Source organism: Panthera onca, chromosome C1 (genome assembly GCF_046562875.1).
Source record: "Panthera onca isolate mPanOnc1 chromosome C1, mPanOnc1 haplotype 2, whole genome shotgun sequence".
NCBI lineage: Eukaryota > Metazoa > Chordata > Mammalia > Carnivora > Felidae > Panthera > Panthera onca.
In genome coordinates this window covers 200,533,677-200,557,037 of record NC_138346.1, presented here as the reverse complement: position 1 = coordinate 200,557,037, position 23,361 = coordinate 200,533,677, and the positions used below count along the sequence as shown (strand labels likewise).

The 23,361-nt window shown below is 46.1% G+C and overlaps 2 protein-coding genes across 3 annotated transcripts in view; one reads left to right on the top strand and one right to left on the bottom strand.

Moving 5' to 3' along the window:
* The first annotated feature begins 39 nt into the window (after nt 1-39).
* XKR8 (XK related 8) lies at nt 40-8,256 on the top strand. Its single transcript, XM_060624749.3, has 3 exons — nt 40-670; nt 2,854-3,050; nt 4,600-8,256. Exons 1-3 carry the CDS (start codon nt 378-380, stop codon nt 5,307-5,309), a joined length of 1,200 nt encoding a protein of 399 aa, XP_060480732.1. The 5' UTR covers nt 40-377; the 3' UTR covers nt 5,310-8,256.
* Nucleotides 8,257-8,766: 510 nt separating this feature from the next.
* The window catches only part of EYA3 (EYA transcriptional coactivator and phosphatase 3), a 95,989-nt gene continuing 81,394 nt past the window's right edge, over nt 8,767-23,361 (bottom strand). For both annotated transcript variants that reach the window (XM_060624731.3, XM_060624732.3), the window contains 2 exons: nt 15,948-16,048; nt 8,767-12,446 (listed from right to left, as the gene is read on the bottom strand). In XM_060624731.3, coding sequence (XP_060480714.1) covers nt 12,366-12,446; nt 15,948-16,048 — 182 coding nt within the window. In that variant the 3' untranslated portion in view covers nt 8,767-12,365. The remainder of the gene's footprint in view (nt 12,447-15,947; nt 16,049-23,361) is intronic.

Below are 23,361 nucleotides of genomic sequence, written 5' to 3'. Positions count from 1 at the left end.
CTCGGGCCTCCTTTCGCCTCAACTGCAAAACGAGGCAATTAGAAGTTTGCTGAGCTAAGTAAGGGCAGTGTGCCTGGCCCGGTCCTAGCGGTCCTCGGGGCCCAGCGGGGCTGGGTGCGGGTACCCCTACGCCGGTTGCGGGAACGCAGCCGCGGACGTCCGTCTAGGGCGCAGACGGAAACAGGTGGGGTCGGCGGACGCCCCAGCCGCGGGGTCCCGGGGCCTTGCTCCTCCCCGGACAGGGCGGGACGGGGAAGTCCCGCCCAGAAGGCCCGGGCCCTGGGCGGCCCCCGGAGCTGCGCCCGCCTCCTTCCTGCCGCGGCGACCCCGGGCTCAGAGGGCGGGTCTGAGCCCAGAGGGGGAGAGGCTGGCGGGTCATGCCCTGGTTGCCCCGCGCCGCGCTCCTTTGGGACCTGGTCCTGGGCTTTTTGGGCACCGCCGCCTTCCTGGTCGACCTGGGCGCCGACCTCTGGGCCGCCGGCCAGTATGTGCTCAGCGGCCGCTACCTGTGGGCCGCGCTGGTGCTGGCGCTGCTGGGCCTCGCGTCTGTGGCGCTGCAGCTCTTCAGCTGGGTCTGGTTGCGCGCCGACCCCGTCGGCTTGCACGCGTCCCAGCCCCCAGGCCGCTGCCTGGCACTGCTGCATCTCTTGCAGCTGGGCTACCTGTACAGGTGAGCGCCCCGCCCTCGGGGGGAGGGAAGAGGAACGGAGCCCAGCGGCACCTGCAGCTGGGCTAGTGGCACAGGGGAGAGCACGGACACCGGGGAGGGGCTGGGAAGGAGAGGATGGGGACCCAGGTGGGGGGGAAGCCAAGCCCTTGTGGGCACCTCTGCCTACAGGTGAGCTCCCCGCCCCTAAAGAAAGAGAACACCCGCTGACAGCCGTCAGGGGAAGAAACTGAAGCCCAGAGAAGAAAAGGAGGCACACGATTTGGAGCCTGACTTCTCTGGGATCCAGTCCTAGCTAATTTACCATCTGTGGCCTCATTCCTGCCGTTCTCTGAGCCTCGGTTTCCTCCTGTGTTAAAAGGCGGCAGTAATCTAGAGACATCTCTGGCAGGGGCGGGGGCGGGGGGGCTATTGTGAGGAGCGAAGGCAAGAGTGGGAACGTGACTAGCATGGTGCCGGGGTCTTGGCAGAATCTAGGGTAATGGCAGACCCAGGTGTTCCTTTTGGCTGTGGGTGGGGCCTTGGGCGAGTCACTTGAGCCCTCTGGGTCCCAGTTTACTCTTTGTTCCAGTGGGGATGGTTATAGTGCCTGCCTCAGTTTGGGAGGGATTAAACGAACTAAGACCTGTAAGTTGCTTTGATGCAGAGTAAGCATTCGACAAATGTCAGCCAGCTTGATTACTTGGGTCCCTGGGGAGCTTCGGCAGCCGGGACCTCCCAGAGCAGAGCCCGTTCTCGCAGCCCTTCTTTCCCACTTTTGTTCTCCCTGCCCCACCCCCTCACCCCCAGCGCCAGCAAGAGGGCAGAGATGGGGTCTGACTCATCCATGCCCCTTGAGCCAGCCAGGGCCGGGCACCGGCTGGGGCCCAGCAAATCTGTGTGGATTGTACTCCTTTTCAGCACTGGCAGGGCCCCCTCGAGATGAGGAAACCGAAACCAAGGGATCAGAGCCGTGTGATGAAGTCAGGACGTGATGTGATCTGGGTAGGGATGGGGTGGCTGGAGGCGGGATCTGCTCTCGAATCCATTTCACAGATGCTCTCCACATCTTGCTTTGACGAAGCTGCGTTGAGTCTCCAGGGGTGGACAAGAGGAGCTTGGAATCTTGGAGTTTTGCCTGAGGGACTGCACAGGCATCAGTTACATGCCAGCCGGGCATGAAGGGGTGCAGCTACCCCATCCCAGTGGGCCTCAATGAGCCCTGAATCCATAACTGTATCATGTGTCTTCCCTTCTGTTTCTGCTGAGCACGAGGCAGACGGACTATACTGAACTTTGGTTTTGAAAATGGGGTCTCTACCTGTCTGTGGCTAGACTGAGGCGGGGGCCTTGGGGACCAGAGGCAGAGGCTCCTGCTGAGGGAGAGCCCCAACCTGGGCCTGCCCCCCTGCTCCCTTAGTGTATTGTCAAGTCTGTCCAGGGAAAGTGACGGTAAATGTCTGATGAATGGATTCACAGTGAGTGAATGGGCTCACCTCCCAGTGGGCAACCGAGATCAGTTCTGGGTGGGGGAGATCTCGGGGCACCTTCCACTACCTCCCTCATGCCAATGGGTCACCCATGCCTCTCTCTCCAGCCTCTGGGCTCGCTTTTAACTCTGCCTTGGACTCCATGCCCATCACTCTGGGCAGTCCTCTTAAATGGATCTGTGCTTCCATTCTAACCCCTCCATCCCTCCCACATCTCCACAGCCAGGGTGATCTTTCCATAGCACAGTCTGACCTATCTTGCCCGGGCTCAGAAGCTCTCAGTGGCTCCCCCTTCCCCACAGGATCCTAAGAAATTCTTATACTTGCTAACATTTGAGAACTATCACCTGAGGCAATTTCATAGTATGCCTTTGAAATTCCGACAGCTTTGGGTTCAAATCCCGTTTCCACCATTTATTAGCGCTTTGGTCCTGTTTCCCTATCTGTCAAATGGGGATGTTGTAAGGAGTACATGGGACAAGGTTTGTGATGACCTTGGGACGTGCAGGCCAGCTGGAGCGGCGGTAGTTGTATTGATCCCCACTTTACGATGGGAAACAAGTTCAGTGAGGTTAAGTCACTGGCGCCCAAGGCCCCACGGCATGTAAGTGACAGACTAGGATCGGAGCCCGTCCGCATCTACCCAGCGGGGGAGGGAAGGTGGAACATCACAGGACACTAACCTGGCCCCTTGGGGCATCCGTATGTGCTGCCTAGGTGCGTGCAGGGGCTGCAGCAGGGGCTGCTGGTGTGGCAGCAGGAGGCGCCCTCTGACTTTGACCTGGCTTATGCCGACTTCCTGACTCTGGACATCAGCATGCTGCGGCTCTTTGAGACCTTCTTGGAGACGACTCCACAGCTCACGCTGGTGCTGGCCATTGTGTTGCAGAGCGGCGGGGCCGAGTCCTACCAGTGTGAGTGATGGGGCCAGTGGCCAGCCCCCCTTTTCATGGCTTGGGAAAGCTTCCGACAAATGTCAGGAGTGTTTTCACTCTTTTATAAAAGCTGCTTAGAAAACAGGAGAATACCCTTTAGCCCGGCAGGTCTGCGTTCAACCCTTTAGCCTTCTGAGTCAGGATGAATGACAGTAACAGCGGCCATGACGATCGAGGGCCAGCTATCAGCCGGGCCCCCGTGTGAAGTGCTGTATTGTCGGCATTACTCCCACGCACAGCAGCCCTACAGGTTGTGCTACGTTTCTCTCCATTTTACATGAGAGGGAAGAGGTGCAGAAAGGTGAAGCAATCTGCCCGGGGCACATAGCATCCACTGGGCACGTATTTTTGTCCGTTTGAGGGATGTGGGTGTCTAGGATCAGGGCTACATGGAGCCAGTCTACACTGTATGTGCATGGGAGGCAGGGAGTGAGGGAAGAGACAGCTTTTCCTAACTTTATTTAGTGAACATTTATTTAGCTGCTGTTATGTGCCAGGTACTGGGCTCCAGGGGTCCCAGCGGAGCAGAATGTTTCGTCCCCTCAAGGAGCTTGGAGACAAGGAGATTGATAATTACCGTGTGCTAAGACTCCAGACGGAAGTGGCTGAGATGTTACAGGTCACCTGCAGAGCGGGGTGGGGTGGAGTGGGGTCCGGATAAGTGTCCTCAGGGGCCATTCAGGCTGGAACTCACAGGGCACGTGCTCCTGGTCTACCTAACATTGTGGGCTAAGCTTGTCCAGGTCAGAGAATGCGGTGTGCTGGGCAAACTGGAAGGATATCAGCCAGGTAGTTAGGAAGGGACATGGGCCACAGATCTGCTCCCAGGGTGGGGGTGGGCTTCCTAGTCCATAACAGGTTCCCAGTAAACACCTGTTGACTGACCACCGTGGGAAAGGGCAGGGGAGGAAGCATTCTAGAGACGGTCCAGCGCTTCTAGTCCAGGGTGGGCGACCAGGAGGTGGGATAGAATCTCCACCCTAACCTTGGAGTGTCGAGAAATCAAGCAAGACGAAGGCCCAGCCTGAGCTGAGACATCCTATCTGTGTGGCAGAGACATCCCTCCTGGCCCGGAGTGCGGCTTCACCCAGGAAACCCTGGGATTTCCTGCTTCCATTTCTGAGACCACAGAAGGGGAACTGGGATTGCTGATTTTCAGTCCCAAGAAAGCCTTGGGCTCTTCCGGGAAAGGAAGGGGTTACAGGGCCCCAGAAGATGCTCAGGGTGTGGCCAGGGCCCGGGGTCCCGGATGCTGGGTGACAGGGTGCAGATGAGGGTTAAGTCACACCCCCTTCATCCGTGAAGAATATCACCATGGTAGCACCTGAAAAGTAAAGCTTTGTGGTGCAGGGCAGACTCCATATTTGAACCCCAGCTCGGTGTTTGGTTGCCTGAACGGATGTTTTCCAGGTGTAGTTTCCCTTCAGCTATCAGGGGCTGCCTCACCCAACTCTGGGGGGCTGTGACCTCTAGGGAGTGCCAGGCAGGCTGCCCACAGGGCTCACCTGTTTCCACTTGCTCTCTGTAGGGGTCGGCATCTGCACATCCTTCGTGGGTATCTCGTGGGCTCTGCTTGACTACCACCGGGCCTTGCGCACCTGCCTCCCCTCCAAGCCGCCCCTGGGGCCGGGCTCCTCTGTGGTCTACTTCCTGTGGAACCTGCTGCTGCTGTGGCCCCGAGTCTTCGTCGTGGCCCTCTTCTCAGCTCTCTTCCCCCACTATGTGGCCCTGCACTTCTTGGGCCTGTGGCTGGTGCTGCTCTTCTGGGTCTGGCTTCAGGGCACGGACTTCATGCCAGATTCCTGCTCCGAGTGGCTGTACCGGGCAACCGTGGCCACCATTCTTTATTTCTCCTGGTTCAACGTGGCCGAGGGCCGTACCCGAGGCCGCGCCGCCATCCACCTGGTGTTTCTCCTGAGTGACAGTGTTCTCATGGCGGTCACCTGGCTGACTCACATCGCCTGGCTGCCCAGTGGGATCCCACTGCAGACGTTGCTGCCTGTGGGCGGCGTCTGCGTCCTCCTGGGCCTGGCTCTGCGGCTTGTCTACTACCGCTGGCTGCACCCTAGCTGCCGCTGGGAGCCTGACCGCGTGGATGGGACCCGAGGCCTCGGCTCCCTCGAGTGGCGTCAGCTGCCTCAGAACAGGCGCATGGCCCAGTTGGCTCAGAACTTTTTCCCCAGGGTTAGGGATGAGGCTGCTTTGCCACAGAAGGGAGAGGTGAACGGGGTCCTTTGAGGCAGGGTCAGACCCAGCAGGGGACAGAACAGATGGCATCAGTTGGTGGAACCGATTCACTCTTGATTCACTCAAGAAGCACTTAATGCCTGATGTGCCGGGCACTGGAGACCAGAGCTGAATAAGGCAGAGGCCTGATTTCAAGGACGAGAACGAGATGAGAAAGGCCGGGCCCTGGAGGCTCAAGGGCCCTAGTTATGTACAAGGCACTTTGGGAGGAAAGAAGAGACCCCCCCCACCCCCCTTCCCCTGCCAACCAGTATAGCTGGTGCCCCAAAGGTCCTAGTGCTGGCATTTTCACCTCCCTGGCCGCCTCTAAAATTGGTAGAGGTGCTGTCCTACCCCTTGGTTTTCCTTTCCTGGGCTAGAAGGTCCAGGACCTGCAGGATGTGTTCTCCAGAATTCTTCCTCCCTGCCCCACCCGTCATCCAGTTCATTCAACAAATGTTTACTGGGAGCAATTTCTGTGCCGGGAACATTCTATCCTTGGGACCTGAGCAGGATCAGCTGCCGCCCGAGCTTCATCTCTTACCCTCTCCAGCTACTCCTGAGTAGGCTCTCACGGTGGAAGCCGGGGATGTCCAACTAGTAGCCCCTGTCAACCTCCCCAAGGCCTCTGTGCGGCTGGCCCAGACTCTGGTCCTGCTCTCTAGGGGCCACCTTTCAACCAAGTGCTTCTGAATCTGTGGTCTGGGCCATGGCTCAGCCCAGAGTGTTTCTTATACTTTAGGCAGTACACTTTCTACCTCAGAGTTGATGTGGAGAGGAAGAGGTGTGTGCGCATATGTGTCTCTGCAAGTGGACACGTGTGTGTTGTTTTTGTTCAGTATTATTAACAGTATTATTACAGTATTATTAAAACCTCATGGAACCCTCCAACCTGGTCATGTCACTGAACTAAATCTAGAGTTCAAAGCCACCTGGAAAGAAGGGCCAGGGACATGAAGTTCACCCCTTAAAATCGATAAAGGTCCTGGGACCAGAGGAGACAGCTGGCACAGGCTGGACTTCTCAAGCTTGTTTTCCAAGTTTCGGAGATGGTAAGCCACTGCGGGTGGATGGTCGCCAGGTGGGCTCCAGAACCCAGATCTGGAGCGACGCTAATGTGTGCTGTTAACCTGCTGTGCTGCTAGGCTGGCAGGAGTAGCCACAAACGCCTTTAGTATCAGGAAGTGAGTACCAGAGCCTGGGTGAAGAAAGGTCTTTTTGCTGGGGGCTCAGGGAGGTCAGTAAAGAGGCAGCTTAGGGGATGTGGGTGGTCAGTGATGCCAGGGAAGTGCAACTTTAGTTGCTCTGGAAGGTTTGGGGTTTGGGGAAACAAGGAGAAGGAAAAGGGCACTGGAGAGAAGAAAAGGTGCAGTCATCCTCTTGAGGGGACCCAGGATCGTCTCAGTTCTATTATTCATTTTCGTGCAGACACAATAAACAGGATAAATAAAACTGTATGAGAGAGTGTAAGAGGAGGAAAGGGCACAGGGAGAGGTGAATGCATGCTGTGGGTGGGAGTTAGAATTTTATATAATGGCCAGGGGATGCGTCCCTGAGAAATGGATTCAGCCCTGAAGGAGATGAGGGTCAGAACCACACAGGTGCACCGTATCCCAGAGACCAAATCAGCAGCGACTGGTGGGGGAGGCTTGTGCGGCTACACTGGCCTAGAGCCAAGGATGCCAGAGAGGATGGTTGGGGCGGGGGGAGGGCGCGGGGAGGCCCTGCTTCCTGACATACACAGAAAGGTAAGGCTGAAAGGATCTCTAGGATCAATCCGCCCAGCGATTCCCAGATTTGAATTTCACGGGTCCGTAAAATGGCCGACATGGCTACCAACTTAATTTTAACAGAAGGCAGTAAAAACTACCAACCAATATTTTCGTCTCAGGATAGGATATTAACAGCCTCAGAAAAATGACCATTCTTTTGACTACATTTAAATACACAGAAACACATCCATAAGTAAAATCATTGTGATTTTTTTCAACTCACTGGGAATATCAAGGGTTGAGACCGCAGTGGGTGGGCTTAACGCCCAAACTAGTCTCCGACATTTCCTAATGGTTTCACTAACACAAATATTGTATTTACTTTTCCATGCTTCTTCCTGTCATACATGGAGATTGGGTTCAGGGGAGAGGCCATATATACTCAAAGAGAAGACAGTGTTTAGGCAATTCCCCACTTTCCCCTGAGAAAAATCCAAAAAGTGTGTTTTTACCATTTTGGCTAAATCTATAATCACTGAATGAAATTATCAAATGATGGTAATATGTAATTAAATTGAAACAACATAGTGTACTACCTAAATGGAATGAAGCAGTCATTTCTTCATTTGTATATAGTTTACAGTTTTTTGTTTTTTTTTTAACATTTATTTATTTTTGAGACAGAGAGAGAGCATGAACAGGGGAGGGTCAGAGGAAGAGGGAGACATAGAATCTGAAACAGGCTCCAGGCCCTGAGCGGTCAGCACAGAGCCCGATGCGGGGCTCGAACCCACAGACCGCGAGATCATGACCTGAGCTGATGTCGGACGCTTAACCGACTGAGCCACCCAGGCGCCCCTATAGTTTACAGTTTTAAAAAGATGACAGTGACATTATTTTACAATTAGAAATTTCAAGATTCCTATTACGATTTTTTTTTTTTTTTGGTAGAGACAGAGAGCCCATGTGAGGGGCAGAGAGAGAGAATCCCAAGTAGGCTCCACACCCAATGCAGAGCTCAACTCGGGGCCTGATCTCATGACTGTGAGATCATGACCTAAGCTGAAATCCAGTTGGACGCTTAACCGACTGAGCCACCCAGGGCCCCAAGGCAATGCCCTTTTCTAAGGGGGAATTGATGTGGGAAAATACATCTTACAGTCTGACATGTGTGGTACTTGGAAGCTACACCCAAATTCTGGCCTCCTTCACTGGAATAAAAGGCAAATAGATTCTCAACTGTTTTCCAAACCAGTGAGGGACAGTCAGACTCGAATCTGAAGAAATGAAATGAGAAAAAATTGTTGATGTGACATGAAATCAGGCCAAATCAAGCAAGGTTTGGTACCAGTTTGTCAGTTTTATTGCTTTTGCATTTTCAGCTCATCACAGCAAGGTATTGATTTCTCTTTAAGTTTTAGCACATTTGACAGCAAATGAAAGCTCTGATCATTCCAGTACTAAACTTTAAAAAGCAATAGATTTTAGAAACAATTAAGAAATAAACTTTCCATTGCAAGTTATTTTAAAATATTTGTTATTTCCCCCATGTACATTTATTTATACCAAAAATTTTTTTGTTTTTTTGCTTTTTTTTTTTTTTTTTACTTTTTTGATGAAATTAATGACTGAATTATTGAAAGGGTGCCATCATTCTAATGAGCTCTTCAGATTTTCTTCTAATGAAGCCCTATTTAGAGCCTACTTTGCTGGGCAACTGGGCTGATCCTACTCAGAAAAGACACAGGAGCAAACTGTATAGAAAATAAAAACTTTATTCTTTCAAGTTTATAAGATAGTTCCCATTACATATAACATTATGGTCAAGGACTCTACACAGCCACGAATGCCCGCAGTCACATAAATATATCCAATCCACTCAATGCCTTCTCCTGCTAAATGAGGCATCAGAAGTCCAGAGGGTCATGTTTTGAATAGAAGTTATCCTTAATGAGATGGCTCCTGTCAGTGCATCAGGAACTAGCCAAGGAGCCTTGCTTGTTGGAGCTGACTCAGAGAGGAAGGGACAGAGGGCCTGCTAATCAGGGATGGGACAGAACTAGATTTTCCCTCATAGTTTAAGATATTTTAGAATCCCAGAATTCAGATTTGGCTTCTTTGTAAGTGCGAACATCTGGAGAGTTCCAACTTTTGGATGAAAACGGAAACCAATTTAGTGGTAAGAAGTAGAAGCCTCCTCAAGAAGGCCCCTAACTGCCCCCCTTCTACAGGAGTTAGGAGAGGAAGACCCAAACTCACCACCGTTGGCTTAGACCAGGAAGGGGAAGAATGCGGCTCTGCCTCTATACTCCTCTCCCCCATGGTTCAGTGGCACTGACACCCATTCAAAGCAGTGAACATCTTGGTGCTCCACATGCTGCAGCTAGAGTTTGCCAATCAGGTTCTACCTGGAGCTTTAAAGGTGAGTTTGTGTAAACTGCGAACAAGCTGTGGCACAAGTCTCCTGGGACACTAGCTTTGCCCCCCACCCCCAACTTGCAGAAGACAGGAACACCCCAAACCAAATAAAAGCCCAAATAGGCATCTAAATCTGGAACAGGCATCTATTCTCCTGGACACCAGCAGCCGCCCCAGGGGCATTGGGACAGAGTGATGCTAAGGCACAGTCAGTTTTACATTCGAAAGTCAAGCCACCTCTTAAACCCAGGACACATCTGACAACTTCAAATCCCGTACTAGAGACAGTCCTCACCGTGAAATGTGCAGACCCATCTTATAGAACCCACAGTGCCCAGCTGGGGGACAGGCTCATCACGTGGCTAATTTCCTGGGGACACTTTCACATAAAGAGGCTTCCCTCTTGAAGAAATGACCCACTGTATCCTTTGGCCCTCAGCTTCCAAGAGCTCTTGGTGCTACCCACTTACTTTCTTTTCCAGATCTTTGTGCTGGGGAGGAAGAAAACACAGGGTAAAAGAAGAACACTGCATTCTCTGGACAACTCACTTTGGCAAAGAGGAATCAGGGAGCTCCCACCTTCTGTCTGCCTTATAAGGAGGGCAGCAATAACCAGAAAAATGCAGAGGTTGTTCTGCTCAATAGAGCTTCCTCACCTCTTTTAGCCAATTTCAAGTTCCTTTTGCAAAGACTGAAGCTGGGCAGTCACGGCGGGGAGGAGGAAATGCCATTGAAAGAGGGGTCCAAGTCATATTACAGGGATAAAGAGCTTCTCCCAAAGGGCAGGGAGAGGGAAGTGTTTGCGTGTGGACCTATGTGCATGATGGGGGTACCCACATCCACAGCCTCACGAGCCTGAAGTATAGTGCCAACCAGATGGCCTATGTCCAGTGCAAGAAACCAACAGTTATACTGCCAGTATGGGGAGAGCTTGGGCCCTGGAAGAAAGACCCATCATGGAGATTTCTAGGATCAATTATCAAGCAAGGCAGAGCAGCATCTGGACAGCTATGCTGAACATAGACCATGGAAAGTTGGCCTCAGAGTACATGCCCCGTCTCTTCCCCCACCTGCCAATGGAGACAAGGCCAAAGAGGCAGCTGAGTCATGAGCACTGACTTCAACTCCTCCCCCAAAACTGTTCCCCTAAAATTGTGAGTAATGAAGCACTTTCTCAATCAGTTCTGAAGGAATGTGTATATCAGCCTTTCTCTGCTGCTATTTGGGTGGCCTGGCATTGGAAGGAGTCTGGCCTCTTTATGCTGCAACATCTCTGGAAATGGATATGCAGTATCTTGGAGGGCAGGCAATTATAGCTGGGGTTGGTCAAGGGATGCCTCCTACTGAGGACCCAGACTGCATACCTGAGGTGCTTAGATGATTACCTCTCTCCATGCAGCCTGGGAGAGGCTGAACTTCCTCAGCTCTAGGGAGTTGATCATGCCTGAGCAGATGCCCTGGTTGGTCTTGGAGGGATGAAGCATCCACAAACACAGCTGGGCTGTAAGGCTGGGATTAGTTGCCCGGCACCCACCGATCTTCCCAGAGGTCAGGGTGAGAGATGTTCCTCCATTTGGCCCAGGAGTAAATGTTCAGGCATAGAATAGGGTTCCAACACCCTCATTTAAATCAGGAAAGTCTTTCTGGCCTTCTGGTTTCCCATTTTATAATGGGATTTGAGAAGCAGGCAGAGATCTGGGTAAATATATGCCCAGAATACCTTTCTTGGCTTAAGGGCTTCAAAGGAAGTCAAATGTAGTTAGGAGTCTATTCTTAGACTTGATTTAACTTCTTGGGTCCAAAGCCGAAGGATTGGCCAGAGCTGCATGGAGGTGGATGTGAGGTACAGAAGGCAGGAAAGGGGCAAGAATCTAGTACTGATGACTAAGAAGGAAGAGAAGGCTGCAGGGGTGAGCATCTGTTGGGGAAGGGTGCTTCTCTGCAGGAGGAAAAGATGGAATCTTCTTGTTTCAAGAGCCAAAGCAGCAGAAATTCATACGAAGCCTTAGTCCTTTTCCTCCAGTTTGGAGGTAAGCCCACTGGGACACAGCCTTTGGATAGAGGCAAGCTGAAGGCTTAGAATTTACTGTCTTAAGAGGGGGAACTTCTAGGGTTGTGCCATTTGGTTAAAGGGGGACAGGGAATGGAAAAGCGACTAAGGCTTCTAGGATGGGAAACACCAAAGTCTAAAGTTAATCAGTGTCCAGTGCCCCACAGTTCAGCAAACTAGGAGATGGAAGAACAGGAAGGAAACCACCCTAGAGAGCAGACCACTGGAGCAGCTAAAGAGGTGCTACTGTCACAGAGAGGTATTTTAGATATTTCAATCGCTATTTTCCAAGGAAACTTTACACACCCCTTTCTTGCTAGAAAAAGAAAGGAGGGAAAACCTGCTTCAGAGACCAGACCCTTAACTATAAAAATAACGTGTACATTCCCTGGGAATATGTTCTACAGCTAAGGAGATTACAAAGACTGCCAAGAGATGGTATCACAAAAGTCTGCCACATTTATCCTGTTAACTGCAAGTTCAGAGCAGTTCTCAAACCGGTCATGAACTAAGAGTGCAACTCTGCCCCAAGAATTTCCTTTTCTTTTCTTCATTTTTTGAAACAAAATAAAACAAAACAAAAACCAGAAGAATTAAAAGCACTGTAGCTGCGGTGAGTCTATTGTTCTCTCAATCCAACTGTCTCCTGCCTCTACACGAGGATGAACACGGGGCTGCAGCTCGCTCTGAGCAAAAATAAGCTTCATCCCTTGCAGCTGTTGGTTCTGACTGTGTTCTCACCAGTGTTCCGTGGAGAAAGAGAGAGAGACACGCACACACAGAGACAGAGACAGAGACAGAGACAGAGAGAGTTCCCAGACAGTTTCAGTCTCCAGCTCCCTTCAGGAGTGAAAAGGAGCTCATGGGGAAGGGTCTTCATTCCAGTTCTTAGAGAAAATCAAGCTCCAAAGCCTGGTGGAGGGACACTAGGTCTCCATGGTTTGTGATTCTCCAGAAAGGCATGTTGTGCTGGAAGAGAGGGGACAGTTGATAGGTGATTAACCCAACTTCTTTTGGGAGCTCATATTTATCCATATACCCATTCCTCTCACCAAGATACTTGGTACTCCTCTCTACTTCTGCCCACCTTCTAGGGCTATTATAAGGATCAAGTGAGTCCTATGCATAAGGACTTTGTACACTACAGGACACTTTACAAAAGTGAGAGATTTTTTATTAGGTCTTTAGTGGTAACTGTGCATTTATGATATATGCTCATTCTAGCTACTACATAGGGTCTTTAGGATCAAATAAAATGACCCACATAAGAAATCAGTATTAATATTACATTGCTTTTTTATAGATGGTTAGTAAGTTTCAGAGCTACAAAGCCCCTATCTTGTTTACAACTAAGATGCAGAATACATACATCTGAGAAATAATAATCCCATTTACTATGTTGTCAGAATCCTGTGCAGAATACTGTGTGTTCTGGAAGCCACTTAAAAAAAATTATTCAGCAAAACTAAAAGGCAACCAACAAAATGGGAGAAGATATTTGCAAACGACATATCAGATAAAGGGTTACTATCAAAATCTATAAAGAACTTATCAAAGTCAACACCCAAAAAACAAATAATCCAGAAGAAGAAATGGGCAAAAGACATGAATAGACACTTCTCCAAAGAAGACATCCAGATAGCCAACCGACACATGAAAAAATGCTCAACATCACTCATCATCAGGGAAATACAAATCAAAACCACAGTGAGATACCACCTCAAAACAGAATGGCTAACACGAACAGCTCAGGCAACAAGAGATGTTTGCAAGGATGCGGAGAAAGAGTATCTCTTTTGCACTACTGGTGGGAATGCAAACTGGTGCAGACACTCTGGAAAACAGTATGGAGGTTCCTCAAAAAACTAAAAATAGAACTACCCTACAACCCAGCAATTGCACTACTAGGTATTTATCCAAGGGATACGGGTGTGCTGTTTCAAAGGGGCACATGCACCCCCATGTTTATAGCAGCACTATCAACAATAGCCAAAGTATGGAAAGAGCCCAAATGTCCATTGATGGATGAATGGATAAAGAAGATGTGTGTATATATATATATATATATATATATATATATATATATATATGTATATGTATGTATATGTGTATATATATATATATATATATATATGTATATGTATATATATACACACACATACACACACACACACACACAATGGAGTATTACTCAGCAGTCAAAACTAGAGAAGACAAATATCATATGACTTCACTCATATGAGGACTTTAAGATACAAAACAGATGAACATAAGGGAAGGGAAGCAAAAATAATATAAAAACAGGGAGGGGGACAAAACAAGACACTCCTAAATATGGAGAACAAACAGAGGGTTACTGGAGGGGTTGTGGGAGAGGGGAGGAGCTAAATGGGTAAGGGGCATTAAGGAACCTACTCCTGAAATCACTGTTGCCCTATATGCTAACTAACTTGGATACAAATTAAAAAAAAAAAAATTAAACTAAAAAAATTTTTTTTTTCCTGGAAGCCACATTTTAAAGAAGGGATCTGAAAAATCCAAGTGTTGGAAACCATGTTCTATGAAGCTGAAGGGGATTAGCTCTACTGACTGTTTTGCTCAAATTGGTGGCAAATTACCTGGAACACTGTAGTCCTACAACAGTTATTTTGGCATGCAGCTCAGGGTTTTTTCAAGCATGCTGCTCACATATAATATTTAAAGGGCTTTTAATATGCAGAAGAGGAAACAGACGTGTTATGCTGTGCTCAGGACTAGGACCAGGATGTGAAAGTTAGAGACATGAGTTTTAGTTCTGTGGAAGGAGGAACATCCTAACAGCTTGGGTGGCCCCATGGTAGAACAGGACACCTAGGAAGCGGACTCCCCATTCTTGGGTTTATTCAAGCAAGAATCAGAATGTCTTCTGTCAAAGTGGCTGCAGAAAAGGTCCCTCACAGGGTAGAGGTTGAACTGGATGGAACTCTAAAGGCATTTTCCAATGGGTATATCAATAATAGATGATTTTTTTTTTTTAAAGAAGCCAGTTGGACATCACTTTGGCTTCTGCAGTTAATATTCTTTTTTGTTTTAATTGTTTACTTATTTATTTTTAAGTTCATTCATTTATTTTGAGACAGACAGAGAGCGCGCTTGCAGGGGAGGGGTAGAGAGAATCCCAAGCAGGCTCCGCACTGTCAGCGCAGAGCCTGACATGGGGCTCAAACTCACAAACTGTGAGATCATAACCTGAGCAGAAATCAAGAGTCAGGTGCTTAACCAACTGAGCCACCCAGGTGCCCCTCAATGGTAGATGATTACAGGCATCAGCTTAGAGGCACCAACTCTGCTAACGACTGAAGTTGTTCTTTATCTCCCCCACTCCCTTCTTCAAACCAAGAAGCACTGATGCCTCCATCTACTAGTTTCTAGTGTCTTTCCCAGAGGGCAACAAGTACTTTAGAATCAAAGCCTCAGAGATAACACATGAGAAAAAAAGAAAAAGAAAAAGAAAGAAATGCTACATAAAATGGTAAATGAAAACATTATGAGGTAATCATGCCACCAGATTACCAATCACACAGTTTATTAATAGTGGAAGTTTTTACATTAACTGGGTAAAGAAATCAGGACAGCTGGTCCTAGTTGGCAACCTACCACCTCCAAGTCTAAGAAACAGAGTTGCTGGAAAGAAACTAGGGTAGAGGAAAAGAACTTCTGCAGATCCATTTAATAAATGCAGAGGAGGATAAGTAAACTGTCCAAAGTCACACAGCTAAATAAACAGATGAGATCTGAACCAATCTACTGTTAGATTACAGAGCCAAGACTCTTTCATCTACTGTTTCCTGTATTAAGATGAGGTGACCTGGAGTTGGGACCTGCATAGTGAGGAGGTTAATGTCAGAAGAATCCTTCCTGGGCTTGGAAGCAGAAAGGATTTTATCTAAATTTCTACTTGATTGTACTGGCTTTTTGAAGATCTAAAGCCTGGAAAAGTCAGAGTGATTTGCTTTTTTTTTTGAGAGAGAGAGAGAGCGCAAGCATGAGTGGGAGGGAGGGGCAGAGGGAGAGGGGGAGAGAGAAAGAGAATCCCTCTGAGAGGGGCTCAATCCCACGACCCTGGGATCGTGACCTGAGCCGAAATCAAGAGTCAGATGCTCAGCTGACTGAGCCACCCAGGCGCCCCTTTTTGTAGTGAAGTCTCATAGTCTTGGGAAGGCGCTGCCCTCTAAGATGAAGATGGAAGATGGGGGTCCCTACAGCAGGGCTCAAAGATTTTAAAATTTGAGTGGCAAACAGAAGGGGGATAAGAAGGATCTAACAACTTATAGGGAAAGCTCTATTTGGGGAAACAAACGAACCTCTTTGAAGAAAAACGGGAGAGAAAGAGAAGGGAAAACATTAAAGACACAGCAGATTGCTAAGATTTCTGACTTTTACCATCTTTCTAATTGCTTCATGCATTCCCACACGCACTGTTCTCTTTACCTGTTTGGCTGCAATTTCTTCGTCTCGCCCATCTCCAATCACTACATACGTGACTTTCTTTCCAAACCTAGACACGATTCTCTCGAAGCAGCTCTCCTTACCTGATGAGAAAAAGAAATTTCCCATTAGGACATTCTCCCTACCTTTTTTCAACACCAAAGAGAAGGGCTGCTGCTGGTTCACCTGCCTATGCTTGGACAGAACAAGTAGCAGCCCATGTGGGTAGTTTGGTGGGGAGTAAGTGTGACAGCTAGAGATCCAGCAGGCCCGCTACCCAAAGAATGGGAAATTGGGCTATTTAGACAACAATGAAGACATCAGGCTTTCTAGGCATTGTGCTTTCTAGGTTCTTATTTTAATCTTCATATTTAGGGTAAAGCCCCTAAGATCTTAGTGTGGGGAATTTTTATAAATGGGAAGCAAAGGAGCCTAAAAAGTGTGACAGCTGGGATACCACTTCTCTTCTCCCTATCTCCTGTACTTTATAGCTTACAAAGCAGCTTTCAAGGGAACTCCTTTAATGAATTCTCAAAATAATCCAGTGAGATAACTACCATTTCATATTTACAGATGAAAATGAGACTGAAAAGATTAGAAACTTGTTCTAGATCACAAACAAGCTAGTAGCTACACTTTGGACTCCTGGTTCCAAGTCTAGGTTCTGGCTATTATGCCATGATGAAAGGATGATTTTGGAGGGAAACTGTTTTAGTATAGGAAAAAAAAAAAAAAAAAAAAAAGTGGAAGCATAAGTCCTGATTTGTTTGTAACAAGAAATGGGCTAACGGCCATTTTCCTCCCATTCTTCATTTTCCAGACACAGTCCTAGGCATGGGTCTTATGTCTTTTAGTGGGGTAGAGCCCCAGAGTGCCAATGAATATGGCAGTAAATCTGTCACATCCAGAATATCCTATTATATGCTGTAACTGTAAGCAACTGAGATAGTGTATCTCTGAAATTGACCTTGGGAAAGGGTGATTTAAATCCATGCAGACAGTTGAAAAACACTGGCAATGTATCAAAATTCAAATCCCATGTGAAACACACCAGAAAGATGCACAGATGATACTGGTATAGGAAAGATACTTTAGTTGCATAAGTAAACCAAAAGGCAATTATCTCCCTTGCTCTTTTCACCATCTTAGACTTTATTTCCCTGTTTCTGTTAGGCAAAGTCCTAACTCTGCTTTCTTCTTCATCCTGCTCCATTAACCTCATCCTTTCTTCTTACCAGACCAGCGACTTAGCACCAAGGTTCCTGAGTGAGGAAGAAAAAAGTGCCTCTTCCTCAAGGCACTTGACTGCCATCTGCTGGAAAATTGTTGCAATAAGTATATAAATACATGAACTGGAGAAGACTAGATCGTAATTGACAAGAAAACCTATACACCTTTACTCAGAAGTCCTGCTTGGCACATCTAAGCAACTGCAAGTCTTTGAAATCTCTAGCCCAACTGGCACCTCAAACCAGGTGAACTAGTCACCTGGACCAAACACTAGTCCACTTTGGGCTTCAGTCTCCCACTTGTGATAAAAAGCTTGGCTCAGGTGCCCTCAGGTCCCTTTCAGTGCTAACACTCTGCAATAGCATTGTGATGTGGACATTCGAATCAGGCAATTCAATGTTTGCAGAGTAAATGCATATTAATCTCATAAATTATTCAGTAGATGACTATAATCCATGTTTTGAGCCCCGATTCAAATATTAAATATTTCCACTAATAATAAATTTTTATTATGTTCAAAGAGCTGTCTTAATTCCATTCCAAATATTACATCCTTATGACCTAAGCCAACCACTGCCAGACCCAGTCTACTTTATGATCTGTCTATAGAAAAAAACCTTAAATCAGATTTTAGACTTTTTTCCCAAGACCCAACAAAGGAAATGTCTCCTATTTAGAGGACAAGGACACAAGAGATGTTTTCATTGTTCTGGCATGTAATGATCAAGGATGAAATACATTTAGGAATGTCTCCTCTAAAAGGATTAAAAGATGGAGAGAGTTATTAACAGCTCAAAGAAGTAGCTACATGAAAAAATGACTCCCAATACCGTTGGTAAATATACCTCCTCCATTTTACTCTCTCAAAAAAATTCTGGAGATGAGCTTTCCATTCAGGAGGGTATGGGCAATGGCCACTCAGGTTACCAAAAGTCAAACAACTGCAAGACTTTAAACAAGCCTTTGGAGAATATTAGGTTTCTGGGCTTCCCCTATCAAAAACACTCATGACATTTTCAGAGATGATTTTGAGAAGTCTTGTTAATGTCCAAGATAACAGAGTGGCAATTAACAGAACCAAAGCTCTGAAATCATTTCAGAGGAAGGAAACAAATATTTCGTCTCCTTGCTCCCCATTTCACAGTTCTGTCAAGGAAAGCCTTAAGCCTCTCACTGTGGTTACCAAGGCACCAGGTACCCCTATAGCTTCGTAAATCAGCTCTGGGTGAAATGAGATTGAGAAAAATTACCAAATAAGCACATGTACTGTCAAAGGGAATACAATCATTCCCACTCAATGGGTGTCAGGACTCAGTATAAAAAGCACTGCAGAAGATCTACCTTTCAAGTATGAAAGGCTTTAGCGAGTGCTCTGGGTTCTTATGAAATGCATAGTGAAACAGTGGCAGCAAGAGCAAAATATGAAGGGGGGCTGGATTTCCCCTAATCTATTGTAAATGAAATCAACATACACACTCAAAAAAGAATAAAATAAATTCCTGTATACCTTCCACCAACCCACTTTTGTCAAATCTTAAACACTTTATCTTTGCTTTAGATAAAAAAATAAGAATAATGAGATATTAGATTTTTTTTTTGAAGTTTCCTGTGTATCCCCCCCTGATGACCCTTCCTTTCTGCATATGTATCCATTAACAATGTATGGCATATGGCTGTGAACATTTTTGACCTCTAGATAAACGATACATGCTGTACTTACCTATCTGCAATGTGTTTTTTGTGTTGAACATTGTTTTTCATATTAATCCTTGCAGATGTATGTAGGTTAGTTCATTCGCTTTTAACTGCCATATAGCATTCCATTGTTTGGATATATCTATTTATCCATTTTCTTTTCATGGACAGGTTCACAGATAGGCTGTCTCTAATTAGTTTCTATTATGAACAATGTGGCATCAAAAAAAAACCATTCTCACACATGTCTCCTTGTGGATGTGGGAATTACTTAAGGGCAGGGGTTGGCAAACTACCTGTATAGAGTCAGGTAGTAAATAGTTCAGGCTTTGCAGGTCATATGACCTCTGTTGCAACAACTGAATTCTGCTACTGTAGAGTGAAAGCAGCTATTGAAATGATCCGACATTGCTATGTTTCAATACAACTTTATAGAAACAGGCATTGGGCAGAATCTGGCACATGAGTTAGAGTCTGCAGACCCCTGTACTAAAGTGTATCTATCTAAAAGTGGAGTTGCTTAGGGGTGCGTGGGTGGCTCAGTTGGTTAAGCGTCTCAGGTCACGATCTCATGATAACTTCGGCTCAAGTCATGATCTCACGGTTTGTGAGTTTAGGCCTCACATTGGGCTCTGTGCTGACAGTTCAGAGCCTGGAACCTGCTTCAGATTCTGTGTCTCCTTCTCTCTCTGCCCCTTCCCCACTCATGCTCTCTCTCAAAAAATAAATAAATGTTAAAAAAAATTTATAAAAGTGGAGTTGCTTGATCACAGGGTTATGCACATCTCCAACTTTACAAGACATTGACAAACTGTTCTCCAAGAAGGGCTATATCCATTTTCAATCCCACAGATAGAGTGTTTCCATTTTCTTGACAAAATTGGGCACTGTTAGACTAAGTCTCTATCAATCTGATGAACAGGAAATGTATCAGATTTTAATTTGCATTTCTTTAATCTGAATATCCTTAATTGGTGAGGTTAAGGAACTCTTCATATGCTTACTGGCAACCTGATTTTCCTTTTCTGCAAACTGGCTGTTCCAAGGTTTCTGTCCACTTTTCTAGTATGTTGTTTGTTGCTTAATGATTTATAGTTCTTTATAGATTTTGTATACCAATTAACAAGTAAAAGGGTTGCAAATATCTTTTCCCAGTCTGGTTTGTTTTGTCACTTTATACTATCTTTCACTGGATATAAAATTAAAAGCTTCATCTAATCAAAACAATAATTTTTTGTTTTTTAGAACTATTTTTGGGGTCTATTTTTTTTTTAAGTTTATTTATTTTGAAAGAGAGAGAAAGAGAGAGAGACAGCGAGCAGGGGAGGGGCAGAGAGAGAGAATCCCAAGCAGGCTTGGCACCATCAGCATGGAGCCCTATGTGGGGCTTGAACTCACTAACTGTGAGATCATCACTGAGCTGAAACCAAGAGTCAGTGCTCAAGCCATGGAGCCACCCAGGCACCCCTAATTTTGGGGTCTTTTAAATGAGATCCTTTTCTACTCTTCTGTATTTTCTTCTAAAAGTTAAACTTCTGCTTACCATGTTTTTTTTTTTTTTAATCCATTTGGGATTTATTTTTTCAAATAGCATAAAGAAGGAATATAATTCTGCTTTTCTTTTCATATGGGTAGATAACGCAATTAGCACCAGCAAGTGAAGATAAGTTCCATGAGTACAGAGGATTTTGTAACTGTTGTATTCCTAGCACCTTGGCAATACCTGACACACAGGAGGCATCGCTATTGTCCTTCCTCATGTGTGAATCATTTCCACCTGCATATCAACTTGGTAGAATTTCTCTTATGTTCGAAAATCTTCTTGAACCCATATACTTCTCCAATTACTGCCTCATTTCTTTGTTATTCTTTACAATTGATCTAAAGTGTTGTCATATGGTTGACTTCTCCAGCTCTTCCCATTCTCTCTTAAGTCCATTCCAATTAGGATTTCACCCCCATCATTTTGCTCAAACTGCACGTCAAGATTATTAATGACCTCCTCCATGTAGCTAAAAGCAACCTTATTTGATCCATCAGGAACATCTGACTGGAGCCTGGAACCTGCTTTGGATTCTTTGTTTCCCTCTCTCTCTCTCTGCTCCTCCCCCACGCGTGCTCTCGCTCTCTCTCTCACTCAAAAATAAAAAAAATAGGGGCGCCTGGGTGGCTCAGTCAGTTAAGCGTCTGACTTCGGCTCAGGTCATGATCTGATGGTTCATGGGTTCGAGCCCTGCATTGGGCCTTGTGCTGATAGCTCGGAGCCTGGAGCCTGCTTCTGATTCTGTGTTTCCCTCTCTCTCTGTCCCTCCCCCGCTCATACTCTGTCTCTCTCTCTCAAAAATAAAACATTAAAAAAAATAAAAAAAAAATTAAAAATTAAAAAAAAGAAACATGACTTTCTTTTCCTGATTGTCAGCCATAGTACTTATGACCATATGACATATGTAGGTTACTTACTAACTTATTTACTGACCGACCATTTCTTCCCACTAGGGGCAAGGATTTTTGTCTTTTTGGATCACTGTTGTATCCCCAACGCCTAGCAAAATGCCTTGCATATAAAGGTGACCAAGAAATATTTGGTGAATGAAGGAACAAAAATAAATGTCAAAAGGGCTTGGTGGGCTTATAACCTCCACAGGTCCTGGGATACAAAAAGAAAAAAAAAATCAGACCTACTTTTTATGGAGAAAGCTGATCAGTAGGCATGTAGTAGATTAAAAAAATGAATAACCACAGCTCAGCTTCAAACTCCAGGAAGTACAATGGTACAATGTGGAAGTAGAAGCTGTAAGCAGGAAGTCTGAACAGGCGAGGAGAGGGTTGTCATGTTCCTCTTTCCCTGACCATGTGTAGCACACAAGAAGCAGAGTGAGATTCTGCTGCCTTTTTTTTTATTTAAAAATATATTTTTTTACATTTATTTATTTTTGAGAAACAGAGTGAGACAAAGCGTGAGCGGGGGAGGGGCAGAGAGAGAAAGAGACACCGAACCTGAAGCAGGCTCCAGGCTCTGAGCAAGCGGTCAGCACGCAGACTGATGCGGAGCTCGAACCCACAAACTGTGAGATCATGACCTGAGCCGAAGTCAGACACTTAACCCACTGAGCCACCCAGGTGCCCCTCTGCTGCCTTCTTAATAGAACAAGTTGGTCTTGTATAAACCTGGCACCAATTAATTAATTCAGCAGATGTTTACTGAGTACCCACTGTCTCACATATTTGGTACTGAATACATTTTTAGGGGTTAAAAAGTACCTTCATATAGTCTCATTTGATTTCACAACCTATCTGGAGGTTTCTCATTTTATATAAGAAAACTGAGGCTCAGGAGATAAAGTAATTTGCCTAAGGTAAGAACTAGTAACTGGGAGAGATAGGACTTGAATTCTAGTCCTTATTACTATTTTTTTCCTTTTCAAAAAACTGTGGTAAGAAACACGTAACAGAAAATTTGCCATCTTCACCATTTCTAAATGTACACTTCAGTAAAGTATACTCACATTGTTGTGTAACATATATCTCTAGAAATTTTCATGGTGCAAAGCTGAAATTCTATACCCATTCAACAGCCAATTCCCCATTTCCCTCCCCTCCAAGCCCCTGTTAATCACCATTCTACTTTCTATTTCTATGAATCTGACTACTCTAAGAAGTATTTGTCTTTCTGTGACTGGCTTACCCCATTAGCAGAGTGCCTTCAAGGCTGATACGTGTGGCTGTATGTGACAAGAGTTTCTTCCCTTTTATGACTGAATAAAACCCCACTGTACGTATACACCACATCTTGTCGAGCCAATCATTTGATGGACATCTGAGCTGCTTCCATCTCTTGGCTACCATGAACACAGGTGTGCAAATATTTTTTTGAGAACCTGCATTCAATCATTTTGGATATATACCCAGAAGTGGGATTGCTGATCATATGATAGTTCTATCTTTAATTTTTTTGAGGAACTGCTGTATGGTTTTCCATAGCAGTTTCAACATTTTATGTTCCCACCAAAAGGGCAGAAGGGTTCCAATTTATCCACATCTTTGTCAACACTTCTTATTCTTTGTCTTTTTAATTTTATTTTTAAGTAAACTCTATGCCCAACGTGGGGCTCGAAGTCACGACCCCGAGATCAAGAGTTACGTGCTCCACTGACTGAGCTAGCCAGGCACCCTTATTTGTCTTTTCTTTCTTTTTTCTTTTCAAGTGTATTATTTTGAGAGACACTGGAGAGAGGGAGAGAGAGAATCCCAAGCAGGCTCTGTGCTGTCAGAGTGGAGCCCAATGTGGGGCTCAACCCCGCAAACCATGAGATTATGACCTGAGCCAAAATCAAGAGTTGGACACTCAACCGACTGAACCACATGGGCTCCCTTATTTTTCTTTTTTTGACAGCAGCCATCCTAATGGGTGTGAGAGATTTAACCATTTTTAAGTATGCAGCTTAGCCTTTGATTTTTAATCTAGTGCTTTTTCTATTATACTCTACTGCAG

What these genes read in the sequence shown, in the direction of transcription:
- XKR8 (XM_060624749.3), top strand. Translation starts at nt 378, where the DNA reads ATGCCCTGGTTGCCCCGCGCCGCGCTCCTTTGGGACCTGGTCCTGGGC. An exon ending in CAGCTGGGCTACCTGTACAG is followed by an intron (nt 671 to 2,853) that starts GTGAGCGCCCCG and finishes TGTGCTGCCTAG; the next exon opens with GTGCGTGCAGGGGCTGCAGC. An exon ending in CGGGGCCGAGTCCTACCAGT is followed by an intron (nt 3,051 to 4,599) that starts GTGAGTGATGGG and finishes TGCTCTCTGTAG; the next exon opens with GGGTCGGCATCTGCACATCC.